This window comes from Zootoca vivipara, chromosome 8 (assembly GCF_963506605.1).
Source record: "Zootoca vivipara chromosome 8, rZooViv1.1, whole genome shotgun sequence".
Taxonomy (NCBI): domain Eukaryota; kingdom Metazoa; phylum Chordata; class Lepidosauria; order Squamata; family Lacertidae; genus Zootoca; species Zootoca vivipara.
In genome coordinates, this window is record NC_083283.1 from 65,723,703 (window position 1) to 65,744,315 (window position 20,613).

Sequence of the window (20,613 nt, forward strand, 5' to 3'; positions counted from 1 at the left end):
CTTTTGTCCTGCCAAATGCCCCCAATAAGGATATCTGAATGACAAGCCAGCCGAAAAACTTCACGTCAGATTTGCTGACAGCATCAAGAAAACCCAGAACATTCTCAATGTCAGGTGTAGAAGAGTTTGTGCTCACCTTTAATAACCTGACAATGTGACAAAGCTGCATGAGCAGTTCTCTGGACTGTGGCCACAAGTTTGTTCCCTACCTAATTCTCCCACCATCTTTATAAACATGGCAGAGAACGAGAAGGTCAACAGTGCTTGCATTACCAGTACGGACACCTTCATGGCCTTCATTTCTGCCTAAGTTCATTTTTCACTCTGCTACTACGGTATAATCACCTGGGAGAAATGTGAAGGCCTGTCTTCTCATAATGGAACCCTCATATCATTTTATTGCTTTATTTCTTTTGCACTGGAGAAAGACCATGTCTAGAAACCTAAACTGATGGGGACATGGGAGTTGTTGTTGTTGTTGTTTTTTTAAAAAGGGAGGCTAATGGATAAATGAGTATTTGAAAACCAAAACTAATGTAAAGGGGGCTTTTCAAATGCAGCTAAGCTTCTCGGCACACAATGTAAAAACAAAAAGAGCTAACTGCATGGGGGAAATGATATAGGCATAATACACCTTCAAATAGCATAGCTTAAATAAGAATAAGAATAATTTTATTATTTATACCCCGCCCATCTGGCTTGGTTTCCCCAGCCACTCTGGGCGGCTCCCGACAGAGGACTAAAAACAGAACAGAACTTCAAACATTAAAAACGTCCCTAAACGAACATTTTAAATAGCATACTCATCATACAGTTATGATTAAATGAAGTTACACTGAATTTAATATATGAAGTACGCATGTACTTCAAGTTAATTTATTCATATAGCTGTACAATTATAAAGTTTTGGTTGGGTCATGCCCAAATAGCATTTTTCATTTATATAAATTCACATTCTATGTAAAGGCAAGAGAGAGAAAATCCCACACCACTGATATAGTCACAGCTGTACAATTAACTTTGTTCAAAATGTTCATATTTATAGAATACAGTAATCATTTCAGATTTAAATTAAGAAATAACAAAAAGTACATTTGAGTTCTTAATAGTTGTAATCATGCACTGAGTTGAAACACAAATTATTTTGCTATGGCCTAAATTGTTACCGAGACACTTTGTCCTATTAAGGATGTTCTTGCAGAATCTAAAGATACCAGGCAAATTTATAAACATTTTGTATAAAATATATCTTAAAAGATTGATATTTTATTTAGTAAAACCTCTTGTAAAGTACTTTGCTACTTTTAACTTATCCTGAAAGGAACACAAATATGTATTTCATTTTAGTTGTCAAACAGGAGCCACAGTAGGGGGGGGGGGGACTTTAAAACTCTGTCAGGGAAAAAAAATCCTTATTCCTTAGCAGTGTTCTTAAATAACACCAGTACAATTTAAGGACTGACATTTCCTTTCTCTGACTAGCTTATCTTTAAAGAGGCATGCAGGCTTATTCCCATAGCACCCCAAGGCAGTAGTTAATTCACTTGAAACTTGTGAACACTTTCTATTTCTAAGACTATTTATTTTGATGTGCATATTATCTTAGCTGACTTCAATCACGTTTCATGAGTTGATGTCATACCTTAAAAGATTAGGTTTTTCCCACCTGGAACTATTCACGAAAGTATAGCAATGCATAACCTTCTGAGTCTTCTATTCTTGTGCATTGTCAATAGCATTCTTTCTTTTTTAATGTACAACTACAACTTCTACAAGGCTGCAGTTGATAGAGGTCTACTATCTGTCATGCCTCTTTCATTAAGGTTAGAGGAACTGAAACATCTATTGTCTACAACACTCTGCTGCCATCTATTTGACAAAAAGAAAACAACTGTTTCGGTGCACTTCTAAAAACGTAGCTTTCTATTGAACCACTAGCCAAACCAATACAAAAACATGTAGTATGTCTTTCACAGTCAACCTGTGTATAAACACATGTAGCAGCATATTTCTGACACAGAGGAATATTTTTGTTACATCACCATCATGTTATTTCTCAGTGGCACTGTGCCATTATATCTGGAGGCAAGCAGAGTCCTAAATGTTTATGTAGTGGCACAGCAAATCTTAAGAGTTAAGAAACTTTAGAGCTACTTCTTGCTGATTCAGTGTAAAAATATACTGCCACTATTAACAACACATAAATGCATATTAACATATGTAATTCCAAATATAATGGCACAGTGTGAAATTTTACAAAAGCAAAAACATAGCAGGACACCTTAAAGTCATCTTCAAAGGACCCCTGACAGTTAAGTCCAGCTGTGAACGACTCTGGGGTTACGGTGCTCATCTCGCTTTACTGGCCGAGGGAGCCAACGTTTGTCCACAGACAGTTTTTCCAGGTCCGATCAGCAAGCCCTAGTCTCAGTGGTTTAGACCACAGTGCCACCCGCGTCATCTTAAGTGTCAGCAAAAGTATGTTGAAGCAGATAAGGATTCAACTGTCAAATTAAGAGATTATTTGCAGAAATTAGGGAGCAAGATCATCATAGTTCCTCAGACCCTGACCCTTAGAGGCCCTCACTGTGATTCTGATTTCATATCTGTAAATGATTTAGTGACCTGGAGAAAGTCTCCTTTCTTAGCTTTAATTTCCCATCTTAAAATTAGAACATTAGTAGTGGCTGACCTCAAAGGACTGGGATGGTAGGCTCAACCCAGTCCTTTTTAAATTAGAAATCCATTTGGTTAAATGAGAGAGATCTAAGTAAGTGCTAATAAGCCAATCACTTAAACACGGTAGTGCTGGCTGTATCTTTTACCTGTACAAAACAGAGTGTGAGAGAGATTCAAACACCCATTTAAAATGAAACTGGTTTCCATGTAAAGAAATATAACCTTCCTGTTATTGCTACCTAGCACACTACTACCCATGTGCATGTGTTTATTTAAAAGGAAAATTAAAGAATTTACTGCTTCAATATAAGATGCTTATATTGCCCTACTAAAGTAATATACGATTTATAGGTTTTGTTCAGGCTAGACAATACTTACAGTTATAACTAGTGCTCAGAATTTTACACAATGCAAATGGCTACACTTTTGTGTGGTCCACTAATTTTTAAGAGAAATTCCAAACATTATTAGCTGCTATCAAGGTTACAGCTCCTCTTAGATCTAATAAAACAATCTGTTTGGACAGGTATCACTGGACTTTCATACATGGCTCGTTCCCACAAAAAAATATTTACACAGTAAAAAAGAGCAGCATGTAACAAAAACCACAGAAAGCAGATTTTGAAAAAAGAGCACGTTTCTGCTGTTAACAGGCAGCACTGAGTTTCACTGTGACCTCTGTGCCTCTTGAGTTCTATCCAGAAAATATGTTCAATGCGGTGATGGTGATCCAGAATTGTGCATGGGCACATGCTTAACATCTACTACAAGAACAGTGATCAGCTTAAATTTTGCTAGATTTGTCCTACATTCAGCAACTCAGAGGTTATTCCAATACAAATGAAATTGGGACAATTCACGGGCCAGGTTAAACAGCTAAACAGTTATGCTAATGGAAACCAGCACAAGTTGTGCTAGGGCAATTGGACCTCCCTCTTCTCCCCTCACGGCTCTGAGAGGAGAACCTCCAAAATGGGGTGTGGGGGCAGGAAGAGAGGAGAGATTGTTTTGCCTGGCAAGCGGAAATGCTTACACGAGCGAAAGGAATTTAACAGTGCAATGTTGGATTCCACACTGTATCTACTCAGAGGTAAGCCCCACTGACTTGAATCTCAATCAGAATGACTCCCAGTATGTCTACGACTGCATCCTTAAATATCACCTCGCAGTTAATCACATACAATGAATGTGCACCGGGGTCGGACAAATTTCAAGCTGAACCAAGCCCATTTGGAAAGAGCTCTAGATCTCTCCAAATACCTCCAAACTGAAGTCAATTGAAGAGGCATAGTGTGTCTGTAAAAAACTGCAATATTTGTCACCCCAACTTCTGCACCTGTCCTAAAACCTAGCAGTTTCTTACCAATGATATTATCATTTACATTTACTCATGGAAATAAGCTCAAAGCAACTTACAGACACAACAGAAACACTAAAAACCATTTCAAGAAACACAATCTATAAAGATACGGCATATGCCATTCATTTTCTATTATGTATTACATTTCTATAGAAATTGCTCATGGCACAGTAGGAGGACAATTGAATCCTTTAATTATTCACATACTGCTAAGGCTGGCCTTGCAGTCAAACCCCTACACCTCCCTTCTGAAATTTGGTAGTATTTATCCACTCTGAAGAGTCTACACTGGCAGCACCCCACCCCCCAAATTCAGCTGGTGCTTCCCTAGCCATTAACTGCTCCTGCTGCCTATGGTAACACAGCAGTAACACAGGAATCCAAAGATGAACTTAAGGAAAACACGCACCCTATAAACTTGGGGTGGCTTCCTGTCCCGTTCCCACCTACAGTTATGTATTAGCTACATAATCCTATGCCTTACAAGTTAGAGACTCTTCACAACAATCTACAACTTCTGGAACAAAGAAATATCTCAAGAGTGAAGCCACAGAGGGAGGAAATAAATACATTCAATTGGTGGATGAAACTAGCACAATTCCCACTGAACTTACCCCACCTCATACCTCCCAAATTCACCACCACCCCACTTCAGGAAACAAAGGTCGCCAAACACTTCAACTTAAAAGCAGCCACAACCATCTAAACCAGGCATAGGCAAACTCGCCCCTCCAGATGTTTTGGACTACAATTCCCATCATCCCTGACCACTGGTCCTGCTAGCTAGGGATCATGGGAGTTGTAGTCCCAAAACATCTGAAGGGCCGAGTTTGCCTATGCCTGCTAAACACAGCTGGTGGCATGAAGGGTGGAAGACCATCATCCCAACAGTTGATGATATGGAAGAGAAGACTGAGGAGCACCTGCAGTCCAGGTTTTCCCATGCCAAAGTCCACGTAGGATGCATTTAGCAACTGTGGTGGAGCCAGTGAACTCGTCCTCTCCTTAGAACGAGATTGCCATGGGAATGATATGCCATGGATGAAAAACTTCCATACTTGCTACCATACCTACAGGTGATCTGGCCATGCAGAGATGGAGTTTGCCAATAATGGAGGCTATCTATACTGCACTTGCATGAGTGGGCCATGCTCATTTCTGTAGTACTTTTTGGATATCTCAGGACACATTCAAAAAATTGGTTGAGGAGGATCAGCAGGATTATGTAATGAAGTGTGGGCAACTATTTCCTTCTAAATAACTGGTCAGTCTTTAGTGTTCCACAAGACTGGTATTTTGCATTTCAATATTTCTATTAACATTATTTAATGTAAAAAAAAAGTTTGTATGTAAAAAAATGGCACATGTTTACTGTCATTAAATGATCTAGTAAGAACTGTTCATTAGTAAAGGAACTATTTTTATTGTTTTTGATATTTTATTCTGTAAGATGCTTTAGAAAAAATATATTTTTAAGATAAAATATAAAATACTATTAAAATAAAATATAAATACTATTTCTTCTCATTTTTTAAGATAATGTTTGGCCTGCAACAGGTGTGGCTATAGAATGCAGATATTTCTGTGCAGTATAAAAAAAAAACAGGCCATGCCCTTACTTAATTAAGTATATACAGCTAAACAAGCTTGTTTTGTAGACCAGTGTTTCTCAACCTTTTTTGGGCCACGGCACACTTGTTCCGTGAAAAAAAATCACGAGGCACACCACCATTAAAAAAGTTTTAAAAATTAACTCTTTGCCGCCCTATATTATAATTATGACTGTAAGAAACACTTGCCAAATATTGCTTTCCAGCGGGTCAAGCTCATTGCGGCCACGGGCAGGGCGGGAGAAAGCGAGGCAAAGATGGGGGTGTGGGATAAAAGGAAGGAGGGGAGAGGGGAGCGCTTAGTGTTGGGAGAATGGCAGCTGGGCTGGAAGAGTGGCGGCGGCGCCTGCGCGCGCTCCCTCCTCGTGCGCTCTAGCTCTCCGCTGCCGGGTTGGTGCCTCGCAGTTCGCGAGGCGCTACCTGCGCGCGCGCCCCCGCGCGCCTGCCTCGCCTTGCCGCGACTTGGCCAACTTTTCTGCCCACCAGCTCTCACCTGCGCTCCTCCTTCCCCCTCCCCCTCTCCCCCCCTCGGCGGCGGATCCCTTTACCTTGGGAGAGGAGGGAGCCTGGGCGCTGTACGGCGGCGCTGCTCTCTCTCGGGGGGTTTTCAGCAGCCGTAAAGCGGCGTGAGAGGAAAGCGGGCGGCTTTCCCTCGGTCTCCCTCCCAAAATTTATTTGCAAAAAAAAAAAGGGGGAGGCTCTGGCCGGCTTCCTGCAGCTAGAGCGAAAGGGGACCACGATGCTGCAAAATCGCCCTTCTCACGTCACGGCACAACAGCCAGCGTCCCGCGGCACAGTAGTGTGCCGGGGAACAGCGGTTGAGAAATGCTGTTGTAGACAATTGCAGAAGATACTTAATATTATTGCTGGCCATATAAAGAGGAGTAGGGGTTCCCCCCCCAACATTTATGTTGTTTAACTGAAATCCAAATATGTACATGAAGCATATTAGAAAATTAGTATTTGGTTACAACACTCCATAAATAATGTGCGTCCATGCTTATCATAACTGAATAACTATTACAAATAAAAGGACTCATGACACTTTCATAGCAAGATTAAATGCAAGATAAGCAACATTAGCATTGCCCCATGGAAAAATAGTGTCACTATGATAGCTGCCTGTCTGAGCAACGAGCTAGCAGTAAAAGAGTATAGCTGGCAATAGTTTTCTATCTCCTAACTAATTACTAGCAGAGGCATAATAAAATAAGAATTGTAAACTGAAGCATCTTCCTTCTCTGATTATATATTCTGGCTCTCTCAGTTCTCAGCCAAACCATGGCTAAATGTGAACAAAGAAGCATGCTGATACACAGTTAGAAAAGGGTTGTTTCATGCCTGCCTCCAGTTTTGGTTGTTGCCATGCTATCAAGTTAGAATTACATCTGAGCACGGGCATGCGGTTTGTTTGTCCCACAGACGGCAACAAACCATGAGTGGTTAGCCAAAACAAACCTTAGTTACAGCTTGTGGCTTTTCTGGAGCAAGAGAAGTCACAAGCCCAGGTTCAGCTGTAATTCTAAGCCAAACCAATAACATGGCGGCAGCAGGACCAGGGAAGGAGTGAAATGGCCATAATGATCTATTTCTTTTACCAACACACTTGCTTGTTCACACTAATCCAAAGAGTTAAAGAAAGACAATGTGTACTCCTAATTTATCTATCCTAGAAGTTAAATCCCTTTTATTTATGATTGTCCATGTTTCCTGGACTTCAATAGGTTCATTCTAATAACCCATTTTAATTTGTGTTGGTTTCCTGCAGGAAAGTAGACCAACCTCTTCTTTTCTTTATTTTCCTTACTTTTAGTATGGCTGATATAAAGTAAACTAGACGGGAAAATCTTTATTTTAGAGCCAGTACACAAAACGTGCATCAATCTGAAGAGAATCCAAATTTAAGGACACCCCCCCCCATTACATTAGCAACCAACAGTGTATATCATTCAACCTAAAACGTAACATCATCATTCATTAACTTAAAATCATAAGGTTTGGGGATATCTCCTTCCAGGCATCCTGAGATACCTACACAAAGCTAAAATGGGCAATAACTTGACCCATATAGCTTGTTGCCAAAATTAACCAGATTTTGTAATTGTTCTATAAATAAGCGATATATATATATATGTATATATGTGTATATATATATATATATATATATATATATATATATATATATATATATATACTGGGCATGTGGGTTATTATCCACTTTTCTCCGAAACCGCTTCACCGATTGCATTCAAATTTGGACACAACGTCCCAAGCGAATGTCCGAAGGCTCTTATAAAGTTTGCTAAGACAGATGTCACACCTGTGGCAGGTAAAAAACCCAAAAACCCGTGTTTCAAAACACACCACTCAGACGAAAATGCATGCTGGGAAAAGAACTAGGTTGCAAACCAGCGCCCTCTAGCAGCAGCTACACTGGTACTGTACCTATAAAACCTTCCCTCTCAACAGCACCTCAGCTCCCATTTACATACTAGGCTGAAGCCTTTACAGACTAGGCCAAATGGAGGTACTGACTCGCCTGGATGGGGGTTTGGGGGAGGAGAGGACGGGATACGGTAGGTCAGGACACGGTGGGACCAGTCACAGGCAGGAATGAGCTGGGGGTAGGGGGAGAAGGTGGTATGATACGTCATGGGTCGGGACAGGGAGGGGGGAATCACAGGGATAAGCCGGGGGGGAGGAGGGGGGGATACATCATGGATCAGCACAGGGTGGGGGGAATCACAGGGATACGCCTGTGTAAACAGAACATGCGTAAAACAGGGGGACTCTGAAGGTGAGGGGAGTCTGAAGGGGGACTCTGAGCCACAGCAACGCGTGGCAGGGCCAGCTAGCAAAATAATAAAATGGCTCCATGCTGGCAAGGGAGCAGGGAGTGCTGAACTGAACCTACTAATGGTAAAAAACCCAGGGGATTTGCAAAATTTTTGGTTTGCTTATTTATAGCCCCTCTCAGTTAATGAAAGAGCCAAAAAACAACAACTCGGAGCCTCAAAGAAAATTGATGTGCTATGCACACGTGTTGGAGGATGAACAACAGCAGGTGATGGCTGTGTGCAGTGCAGGCACAACAGAAGAGAACACAACTGGTGAAGTTTGCTGACGTTCTACATAGCCTTGATACACTTGGAGAGAGGGCAGAGATGTAATGCAAGCAAGACGAGCATTGCAATCAGCAACTCACCATGTGAGCCAGGCTGTCTTGTGATAATGTAAAAATGCATTTAAGAAAAAGACATGATTAAAAAATGTGCAGTGCATGCATCTCCATGCATGAACATGGACACATTCACACATATTGGGAGCAGAGGAGAGAAACGTGCAGAAAGAAAAGTGGTGGCAGTGAAGCTGGAGCAAGAACAGAATATTGGGAAAGTGATGACTTATTTAACAGGTGCATAGTTTCGAAAACTGCTGGAAGACTTTGTGAGAAAAGGATGATTACAGAAAGAAGTAGAGACAAATGTCAAAGTACACAAGTTGCTAACTTTTCACAAAGTCTCCACTTGTTTGCCACAATTAGAAAAATCCTAGCTGACACATGCTACTTACTTTGACATGGCTCTGAGCTCCAAGATTGTAAATTTCAGTGGGTTTCACTTGATTAATTATCTTCACTAGGCAAGTACTATCTGTGAGATCGCCATAATGTAACTTCATGTCTTCAGAAGACAAAAGAACATAGTTAGGATAATAGAGATTTGATGAACACATTAATGCAGTATGGTGTTTAATGTGCAGAGTTCCAATGATCTTAATTCGTTATTTAAAATTATTTCTATTATAACCATATTCCACTGATGTTTTAAAAAAAGAGAGAGGCACAGTTTAGCAAGTATTTTAAGTTGTAGTCATGAAAGCAATAGATCTCTGCTTTCCAATAAGATCTTGCACAATGATCTTCACAGCTGACTGAAGTCTAATTTAATCATTATTTTATTGGTCACACAAGCTATATTGTCTGTCTTCAGGTAATTCCTCACATAAACAAAATTGAACATGAATGTTGCCATTTAATCCATCACTTGTATGTAGTAAACTTACAAGCTATAATAAATGTACTTTAAAAACCATATTAGATCAAAGTATTAGATTTTTCTACTGGCCAGCTGTCTGGCAAAAATGAAGAAGACTAAACTACCGTACTCAAAAGAACTATAGGTTTCTTACATACATACAAATGCCATGTCAGATGTTAAAAAAATATTATTATTATTTTAAAAAGCTTACCATACCTTTTAAAAAACACGAAAATCAGTACTTCTGAAATCACTATTTTTGCTTGTTATAAACCAACTGACTCACATAACAATTTGTATATGTGACTATGCATATGGGTAACTCAGATAAAGAATAAATACAGCACAATGTTTTAAATCAGCCCTTAAAAGTTAAAGGCTGAATTAAAACATACTTATTCCTTAACTGCATGGCTAGTTTCAGCAACTACATTTGTCAGCAGCCTGTTTTGTTGAGGTGACTGAGACGTTTCTACTGGCCATTGTCTGGGATCACGTGAAGACAGACAGCGTCATTTGCATGAGAAGAACATCTGAACTTGTTCTTAGCCAAGCATGAAAATTACTATGCAATAGACTGTTAAGAAACTTCAGTTAAGCAACCTTGCAGTCCTTGAAAGTCCTTTTATGCAACAGGGTCAAAATGTGGCTCATAACCCAAACAAATTATATATATATTTTTAAAAATTCTAAGATTCACCAGAAAATATTTACACATCAGTCACCATGGCTAACCTTCCACACTGATACAACCATGTACAACTTTCCAGCCAGACAACATTGCTGATAGAAACAAAAATACACCCATTTCCCCCTCTTACACTCTATCCCACCAATAAGCAAAGTCTTACTTCCTTCTGTGTGAGCCTGGGGGTTCTTGTAAAGATGTTCAATCCGTCCTGTATTAAAAGAGCTAGACCTACGAACAATTCCATGCACCTGTAATAAAATACATAGTGAATATTTTTAGAGGTAATATAGAAAGTAAGAAGTCCCTGCCTATTGGTCATAACAACTATCATGTCCTTTAAAAGAACAAAGGAATTGTTATACTAGGATGAACAACCAGAAAGATCACAGCTGGGGACAGTGAGAGGACAAACCTTTGCAGTTATTTTGTCAAACCAAACCCAAATACCACAGCATTAAATTCAGATGGGATTAGTGTAGCATTTTACATTATTTCTTCTTGTTAACACAGTCTCATAATCAAAATATCAGACGGCATACTATAGCAACAAGTATAAAATATAGTGCATTTATGCTTCATATTTTCAAACCAGCCACACACACAAAGACACACACACAACCCTCACAACATAACATTCCTGCTACAACAAACCATGGAACAGGAACATGCAGTGAGCTCAAGAATACCCTTCCCCCTCTTCCTCCTCTTATGCTCAGCTTACCAATTTCTGGCAAATCTAACCAGAAAGATATGGGGCAAAACAAAATTGCAGACAGGGATATTTTAGACAGCATTGTGAATAAAAATGTAAATTAGTCAAAATTACAGTTGGATAGAATATTAAGCCTGTTAGAGAAAATAATGCTAAAATTTGAGGATTAGAATTTTAAAGACCAGCTAATGAGAGTGTAGATGAAATGGAAAATATGCATTTAAACTGCAGCCCCCAGCACTAATACGCAATTTTTATTTTTGTTCTAGATACAGTACAAAGAAGTAGGGTGGCTCACTAGGGAAAACATGAAAATGACTAGGGAAAGTGGAGTACAGGAAAGTCACAGCAGTAGAGAAAAACCAGTGGCATTTCAAGAAAGGCTCTACTGAAGCAGTTGTGAGTGATGAGAGGAACACTATCTGACAAATAGTCCAGGTGGACCTTTCAGGAACAGAGGACAGCATGGTTTTGCCTGCATTCACGAGTCACGTGTGCTTTCCAAAAATGGTATGTCTAGTCTTGCAAGGTGTAAATGTTTCCCACAGAAGTGCCATGCAACATCACAGTTCTACACTATTCACCAGAAGAAGGCAGCTTTGCAAAAGTTCTAACATTACAGGACTGTGCAAATGGAGCTCAACTTACTACAGTCCAACTCTGAAGAACATAACCAAGAGTAAACAACTTCTTTCAGAGTTGGTTCTGCAGGTTGTTTTCTGCAGAAACAGGGGGAAAATTGAGCATTAAATTCATTTTCCCACAAAAAGTAGCTATTCCAGGCTTTCATCCCTTTTTAAAAATTTTATACATTGCATCACAACATGCTCACTAATGTTCAGCAGCCTTACCTTGCAGAGGCTGCTGTTTATCTGAACAAGAGGAAGTGTGCAAAAACAGCTATACCCTGAGGACTAAAGGGATTCCACCATTGGAGAGTCTTTGATAAATAATACAATAAGCTGGCATGATTACAGGCCATGTTGCACATTCTTCTCTAAACTTTTGATTTGTTATCTAAGGCTGAGTGGAAAACATATGCAGAGAGGGACAGCAGCAAGGAAGCCCTTTCCAAATTATTCCATGAGTCTGCAGTCAGTCACCAAGACTAGTCACTCACCTCGTAGCCCTTTTCCAGCAGGAACTCTGCCAAGTATGAGCCATCCTGAAATGAATAAAGATAGGAAAACGTTATGGAAATGTTAGAACCATTGCATCTGTATATGGTGGTTATAAGTTCCCTAAGGCCTTAAGAATATTGTAAATCAATACTGAACTGGTGACTAACAGCATATATTTAATGTCCAGTTAAAAGTAAGTATTTGCATATAAATCCGTGGCATAGCACACACCAGGAAGAGCAACTTAACATGTCAACTCATAAATCATTCTTTTCTGTTTCATATTTTAAATTCTTTTTTCCCCTCCACTAATTTTTTTTAAATGTGCATTACAACAGAACTCGTTTGTTCTCTTTGTCCATTTACTGTCATATTGCTTTTAACTGTCTGTTTAAAAAAATTCCAAGGCCATTTCCAAGGCCATAGGGTCAGTTTATATCACATTTCATAGGAGTATACTTGTTATATAAACTTAAGCATATGACATGGAGCTAATTCACATGATCACACTTTCTTTAAAAAAATGCAGCGTGGGATTTCCCCTTCTGCACTTTTAAGGGGGGGAATTACGAAAGGAGAGAGGAATACCAACTAGTGCTGGGAAACAGACTCCAAAAGCACAAATGGCTATCCTGCGTACCAGGGGCTGTGTGAATGTTCTTACAGCTAGAAATATAAGCCAACAAGTTGTAGTTATGGAGGCCAACTGACAGCTTGCCAAGCAAATATTGAGAGGGAGGGAGGAAGGGAGAGGGGGAAAGATAGAGAATATTAAAACGAGAACTGTGAATTAATTATTTTCACTTGCACTCCCTCCTTCCAATTATTCTTCATTTTTCACAGAAGGAAACAATGAAATAACATGTCAACCTGACTTAAAACACTGAATGTGCCAAAGTATCATCAGGTTTCCATGGGATATATCCACCTGTTTCTTAAAATTTTCAGGACACTGTCTTCAAGGGGAACAAAATCCACACACGCAAAGGGTGGAGGCAAAAGTGGTTCCCTAAGTCACTGTGTTGACTTGGAAATTGAAATGCATTATGACAGGGGTCAGCAAATTTTATCAGCAGGGGGCCGGTCCACTGTCCCTCAGACCTTGTGGGGGGCCGGACTATATTTTGAAAAAAAAAATATGAACGAATTCCTATGCCCCACAAATAACCCAGAGATGCATTTTAAATAAAAGGACACATTCTACTCATGTAAAAACACCAGGCAGGCCCCACAAATAACCCAGAGATGCATTTTAACTAAAAGGACACATTCTACTCATGTAAAAACATGCTGATTCCTGGACCGTCCGCGGGCCGAATTTAGAAGGCGATTGGGCCGCATCCGGGCCCCGGGCCTTAGTTTGGGGACCCCTGCATTATGAGGTTCTGAAGTGGGGGTGGAGAAACTGTATCCTCCGGTTGTTGTTATGTTCCAACTCCCATCAGCACAAGCCAGCATGCCAATGGTCAGAGATGATGGGAGATGTAGTTCAGCAACTTCGAGAGGGCTTCTGGTCCCTTCCAACTCTACAATTCTACGATTCTATTCCTCCTTGCTATAAAACAGTGCCCATGCAACATTCACTGCAACACTGATGAGGCAATGCATAAATCCATGCTGAGTGACAGGGCACGGCGCACATATGTGATTTCCAACCTTCTCAGCGTTTCTTAAGACTCTTGACACAAATACTGTTTTCTGTAAACTAACATGGAAAGAGAAAACGAAAGTATTGGCATATAAACATTTACTCTGCTACATTGAGTCAGGCAAAATCCAATTACAACCCTGGTTTAGTTTGACAGTAACAAACCAGGACTACCATGAAGTCAGTGAAAGGGCAGGGGAAAAATATAAACATGTTACCATTCACTCAATTAAAAAAGAAAGAAACAAAATGTTGTTGTACTGCTCTGCCTTGGTTGCTTAACACATTCAAATCCCAAACGAAGAAAGGGGTAAAGAGCAGAGGATCCCGATTATTCATAACGTTGATGAGAAACAGATCCAAGTACAATTGAACCCTGTCAATAAGGTCTTGTTCTTCTCACTAGGGCTGTTTCTCAAACTTTCCAGCCACACTGGAACATTTCGAACTAGCAGTGGCATTCACTTCCTTTGTATTTCCTTTCCAGGTCTATCAAGTGATAGAACATGACATGACAATGAATGGGAAACAAGCCATCGCCAGAAGCTACTGCTTTCTGATTCCAGCATAGCACTGCTAATTTGGCTGTCCAGTAATCTCACACAATGCACGCTAGCAAAAGGCTTTCTTCAAGATACATTATCATAATCCACTTGTCCCACTTCCCTCTTTTCTTTCAGGGAGGTAGTGGTCAATGAACATCACACTCAAAAGGCTGATTAAACTGTCAGTCCACGTTCACAAATTAACCTTATTTCTAGACTTTCAGACCGTTCAACTGAAAGTCAAGGGAGATACTAATGTAACATTATTATAAGGTACATTTACAGTACAATCTCATGCATGCCTACTCACAAGTGTGTGCAGAATCACACTCTTAAAAGATCATTCACACAATCCAAAACTGTAATCCTATACCTGGAAGCAAGCCACATTGAACTCACTAGGACTTACTTTTGAGTAGACATGCATAGGATTATGGTGTAAGGCATTTGTACAGGAACTCAACTACACTCAGTAAATATGTTTTTTTTAAAAAAAAAAATCCAATTGGTTTGGATGCCCAGAGACAGAATAATGCTGATTTTAATCACTATAGTTAGCTTTTGGGTTAGAAAGTCTAAAAACAAATCAAAAGTATTAGTTAATTTTGTTTCTCTCAGCTTTTAATTTTTTCAACCTTAAATTCTGTTCGCCACATTTTGAAGTGATTTGTGATTTTTTAAAATGAAAACTCACCAGTATTTTGGTACAAATTTTTCCTAACATTTTAGTGTGGAGCTTATATGTGTGTTTTCATTGTGTGGTACTAAAAGCATGATCTTTCCTTTGTGATTTCTGCAGAAGCTGGAGGGCTGTACTAGGCTGTTCCTGGGAAAGAAAGCAACCCCTTGATTGATATGATATGTCACTTTTTTACAATGAGCTGTGCCCAAAGCAGCTTACAGCAAACAAGAAACACATCAAAATGCAGAGCACTGGAAATAAAAGAAACAGAATACAAAACTTGTAAGCAAATTAAAAAATGACGAAAATCAACAATTTGGCAAACACAGAATAAACTCTTTATTACAAAAACAACAGCAGCAGCAATCTGAGCTTAAGCACATATATACATACCGTGTTTCCCCCTTTTTAAGGCGTAGTCATAAAATAAGCCATAGCAGCATTTCTAAGCATTTGAGAAATATAAACCGTACCCCGAAAATAAGCCATAGTGATAGGTGCTGTGTGGAAGAGAGCACTGAGCTCCCCGAGTCAGCAGCAGCAACGCCGGCCGCAGCAGTGTTTGCTGAGTCCTTTCTTGCTTTTGGGACTGTGCTGGCTTGGGATTGTGTGTGTGCAATTGCTGTTGCTGCTTCATGTTTTTCAGCTGGATTCTCTGGGTTCTAAGCACTTTCCCCCGTTTGTTTGCGAAGCAGCACTCGGCTGCAGCCCCTGCCTCTCCCGGCGGCTGCATCGATCCCCAGGAGGCTGCATTTGATCGCTATCTCCTTTTCTATTTCTTTTGTCTTTGAGCACCCGGCCCCGCCCCCTCTCCCCTTCGTGGAATGAAGAACGGAGTTTTAGCAGCATTTCCTCATTATAAAAAAAAAGGTCAGGAACTTTTACTTTAACCTCAAAAATGGGATATTTCCTCTCTCTAAAAACAACTCTGACCTGAACACCAATAAAACGGGGGTAGATCACCTCCAGTTTATAAATCCGCAAGTAGATCACAGTCTCCTGGAAGTTGGGCTCTATACTTTGGCTGATTGCAAGCCTTTGCATCTTTAAAAAACAAAAACCATGCGCTTCTCAGTCTTAATTTTCCTTTAATTCATCCCCCTATACCCTCCTCCAACCATTGCCTCCTTCCTTTCCTTACCCCCCCTCCCTCTCTCCCCACTTCCCTCACTCCTGTGCGATCTCATTTAGTCATATACTTGCTTTTTCTGTTGTGTTGTCTATTTTATATTTAATATTATTACCCTTTATGATGTTATTTTTTCCCTTGCGATAATTATTTATTTTTTATCTTTAACTAACTTTCCTTTCCATATTTTTCCATATATAACTCAACACTTTCCCATTCCTTATTAACTCTTTGGATAGAGTGCCCCCCCATTATTGTTGTTAATTTTACAATTCCTGGATTTTTTATGGAACCGAACAGTTCGGGTGCTTCAGAATGTGCCTTCTGTTGCTACAGGGCTATGGGGCTTCACTATTTGACCCCCCCCCCAGGTTGGGATTTTTAAAGTAGTTCTGTGGGTCCCAGGGCGCAGAATCACCCCCGATCCTTTCCTTTGTCTAAACAGACCTCTTCCCCCCTGACTTTGGAAGGCTGTGCTTCAAGGGTGATACCAGGGGTTTTTTAAGACCTGCGCCTCTTAAGGATTGTTACGGTCCATAACTTCCATTGCTTTCTACAGGGTTGGGGGTTTAAAGCACTGCCACCTCCACCCCACCCTGCAGGCGCTCAGAACTGGCAGCGCCAACAACGCGCCCAGCAGCACGCAGAAGAGAGCACTGAGCGTCCTGAGCCAGTGGGTCCCAGTTGTACCAGCACTTTTTTTAAAAAAAGACACCCCCTGAAAATAAGCCACTGTGTGTTTTTTTGAGGGAAAAAAGTTATAAGACGGTGTCTTAAAAAAGGGGAAACACGGTAGCAAAACAAGCATTAACTGACAACCACATTTCTGGTACTAGTCTTGCTATACTCCAAGGAGCCTGGCTTAAATGCAGTTCAGTCTTCTCACCAGGCTAGATAACACACAGCTGGCTCCTTTAGCCTTACTCCAGAAGAAAATGTTAAAAAATGTAAAAAATGTAGTATAAACACTGACAACTGGGAAACCCTGGCCTGCGAGCGCTCCAGTTGGAGAACAGCCTTTATCAAAGGTGTCATGGGCTTTGAAGACACTCGATCTCAGGTCGCAAGGGAGAAAGGTGCTAAGAGGAAGGCACACTTGGCAAATCCACACAGTGATCAACTCCCGCCCGGAAACCAATGTCCCCACTATGGAAGGACATGCGGATCCAGAATTGGCCTCCACAGTCACTTACGGACCCATTGTTAAAACCGTGTTTATGGAAGACAATCTTACTCGGATACGAGTGAGCGCCAAAGAAGAAGACGACTCCAGAGGAGGATGACAGCAGCAAAAAGCACATGTCAGGAAGGGCAATGAGGGCAAGTCTCTTACCCACCCTCCTGGAAAAACCAGCTCCTGCTGGTGCTGGTGGTGGTGGTCTTATTGCATTTCTTGGGGTATACAGATTGCAGTCAGTGCTTACCCCAGGCACCCTCAACCTGCGGCCCTCCAGATGCTTTGGCCTACAACTCCCATGATCCCTAGCTAACAGGACCAGGGGTCAGGGATGATGGGAATTGTAGTCCAAAACATCTGGAGGGCCGAAGGTTGGGGGTGCCTGGCGTACCCTAATTTTAGATTGACTCCCTTGCGGCCTTCTACAACTGTTAGCTGGGAGGCTGGGAAGGAGGCCTGAAAGGTAAAGGACAGGTGGCAACAGTGTATGGCTAGGGTGATCAGAAGTTGTTCCATCAGTTCAAAGATTGCAAAGAACTACTTCAACAGAATGCCAAAGTAGAAAACGCAAGGTGCCACAATGGGGCCCACAGCAGCAAAGGCACTGGTATTCCTACACTGATCAACCGGAGACGAGGCAGGCACAGAGGACACTGCCCTGGGTCTCCTCAAGCCTCAGCCCTGCTCAAGTCTGACTTGCTTAGTAATCTAGTCAGATGCGCTAGCAAGGCTATTGTCACAAGCATTAGTACCTTTCAGTCTTGGATTTAATAGATTTGCAGTAGTATACATAGCTGGCATATTATTTTAAAGCACTGCTTTGAGATGATTTCGGAGGCTCGTCCATTCAAAAAGAATTAGTGTTTCATAACATGTTCTTCTTTCAGTTACCCTCTCCCATAGGTTTCCCATCCCCACCACACACTTCTCTAATATGCTAGTAAACACCAACTGGCAAAATAATGCAAGAATCAGCAGACAGCATCACCTAACAGAATCTTCCCTCGTACATTACCATAACACTACTGTCTGCAGCAGGTTGCCACAAAATACAAGTTTGTTTTACCTGATTGACTTAAGACCACTTTTTGCCATCAACTATATGTCATCCAACCACTCCGTACTGCACAGTGTTGTCCCAGGATGATCTTTTTTCCTTTTGTCTGTCTTGTTTAAATAAAACCTTTTTTAAAAAAAGAAAAACCAAAGCGAAACCCAAATGTTTCTTTCTGAGTTAATTTGCAATTTGTTTTGTTTAGGGGATTTGTAAGGTTGAATGACTAAGACCATGACATTGTTCTTTGGCTTAAATTATTTACTCTTTCAACAGTGGATCATTTAGTGTTTGAATAGTTGGTGGAGTACAAGACAGGTTGGTGTTTTTTAGAAACCTCTCTCTCTCTCTCTCTCTCTCTCTCTCACACACACACACACACACACACAACCCACAAACAAATCAAAAGAACTAAACCCCAACAAAAACAGTTATTTGAAGAAATTAAATTGTACATAAAAAGATAAAAAATCAGCCAAATGTGCTTAGTGTCCCACATGCAAGTCAAATGTAGTCACAATCAGGCTGTGAAAAGAAAATACCAAGTACTATAGCACACTGTTCATTAAAAAATATGTGACTTCTATCATTCTTAATGGGTCCATTGTGAAAAAGCTTTTAAATAGCTCCTTTGTTTTTCCAGCACCTAGAATATCATTGACAAGAAAAAATGTGAAGTAGTAATAGTTCATAGCTCAATGCAGGCTATAAGTTATGGTTTTGAAAAGAACTATTCTAGGAATGTTTTAAACTATACACCTATGTATACCAAATTTGGTATGTGTTCACTGAGGTTATCTTGCAGCCATAGCCAAAATGGATTATGACATTTATATTTCATAACTGTGAAGATTGAAAATATAAATTTTAAAATGTAATTTCTAACTTATGTGCATTCTTAAAACAAATTAAGGTAGCTCTTCTTGAGGAAATCAGTTGCTAGTTAATTTCAGCCAAATTATACTTATAGAGGCATTAGATCCTTTGTTTTTCCATTGTCTTGCTCACCTATTTATTTTTTCTCAGGTTTACTAGTTATCTGAGTAAATGGATATCGTAACATTACTGCATTATAAACATTACTACTGGTATTCTAATGCTAGAAATAATTACTATGAGTATGTCACTAGAATGATAGCAAAATACAGGGTGGTACAGTGGGATCACAACTTATGCTGGTTTTACTTACGCAATCACATCTTTATGTGGATCGCATAAATAAATAAATAGAAAGGCTTACTTACTGAGCTCTGCATAGCTCTCATGACATCTCACAAGAGTATTCACAAAGGGAAAACCCTGCACAAAAAGAGCTTTTTACGCCCTCTGCCTTGCTTACTGAGCTCTGGAGACTCGTGGGAGATCTCGGACAACAACAATCTCACCAGATCTTGGGGGGCAGTTCAAGAGGTCATTCTGACTTTGCACAATTTTGCCTTTACGTGCAACTCCCATGAACATAGCCCTTACAGAAGTTGCAACCACACTGTATTCAACTCCTTTTTATTCAGAGTACAGCCATTGAAAGTAATGGATTTACTTTGAGTGAAACCTAATTGAATATCACTCACAATACAGTATCTGTGAAGTAGGACACCTGAAATGCTATTGCCAGTTGGTCATGGTGGATTTAGTATGATCATAACCAAGTCCTTCTTCATGCAGGCAACAGTAATAGAAAGTTAGTAACATTAGCATGAAGCGAAAACCTGCTCCCTCTATCGAAAGGCCTACTGCTGCTGAGTAAACCTGTTGTCAATTTTATTGTGGTTATTCATTTATTTTATTTTTATATCTTTATTTCACTGGAAACAGCCTAGACTCGAGTCTGAACCCCAGTGGCCTAACCCACATAACGTCCCACAGATGTTGACACAGGAGCAGTCTGGGAATCAGCGGAATGGCTCTCACAATAGTCTGGTAATTTATACATGGGACCTTAGAAAATATGTATAAAGGTAATGTTCAATACTTAATTTTTTTTTTTAAAAAAGACTTCTGAAGTACTATCACTACCAAGAGTCACATGCACATTCTGCCATGTTTTACAATTCCAACGCAAAATTAGTTACTTGATAAAGATGAGGATTCATATTCATTATACGACCTCATTTACACATGTCAACATCTCCCTAATATAGAAAGAAAACACATAAAAGTGCTGC

The 20,613-nt window shown here is 40.3% G+C and overlaps 1 protein-coding gene across 1 annotated transcript in view; it reads right to left on the minus strand.

Annotated features, from left to right (window-relative positions):
- GMDS (GDP-mannose 4,6-dehydratase) overlaps positions 1-20,613 on the minus strand; it is a 273,314-nt gene that overhangs the window by 237,178 nt on the left and 15,523 nt on the right. Inside the window, exons 2-4 of the mRNA XM_035125046.2 lie at positions 12,213-12,257; positions 10,541-10,628; positions 9,223-9,332 (exon numbers count right to left, since the gene is read on the minus strand). Coding sequence (XP_034980937.1) covers positions 9,223-9,332; positions 10,541-10,628; positions 12,213-12,257 — 243 coding nt within the window. The remainder of the gene's footprint in view (positions 1-9,222; positions 9,333-10,540; positions 10,629-12,212; positions 12,258-20,613) is intronic.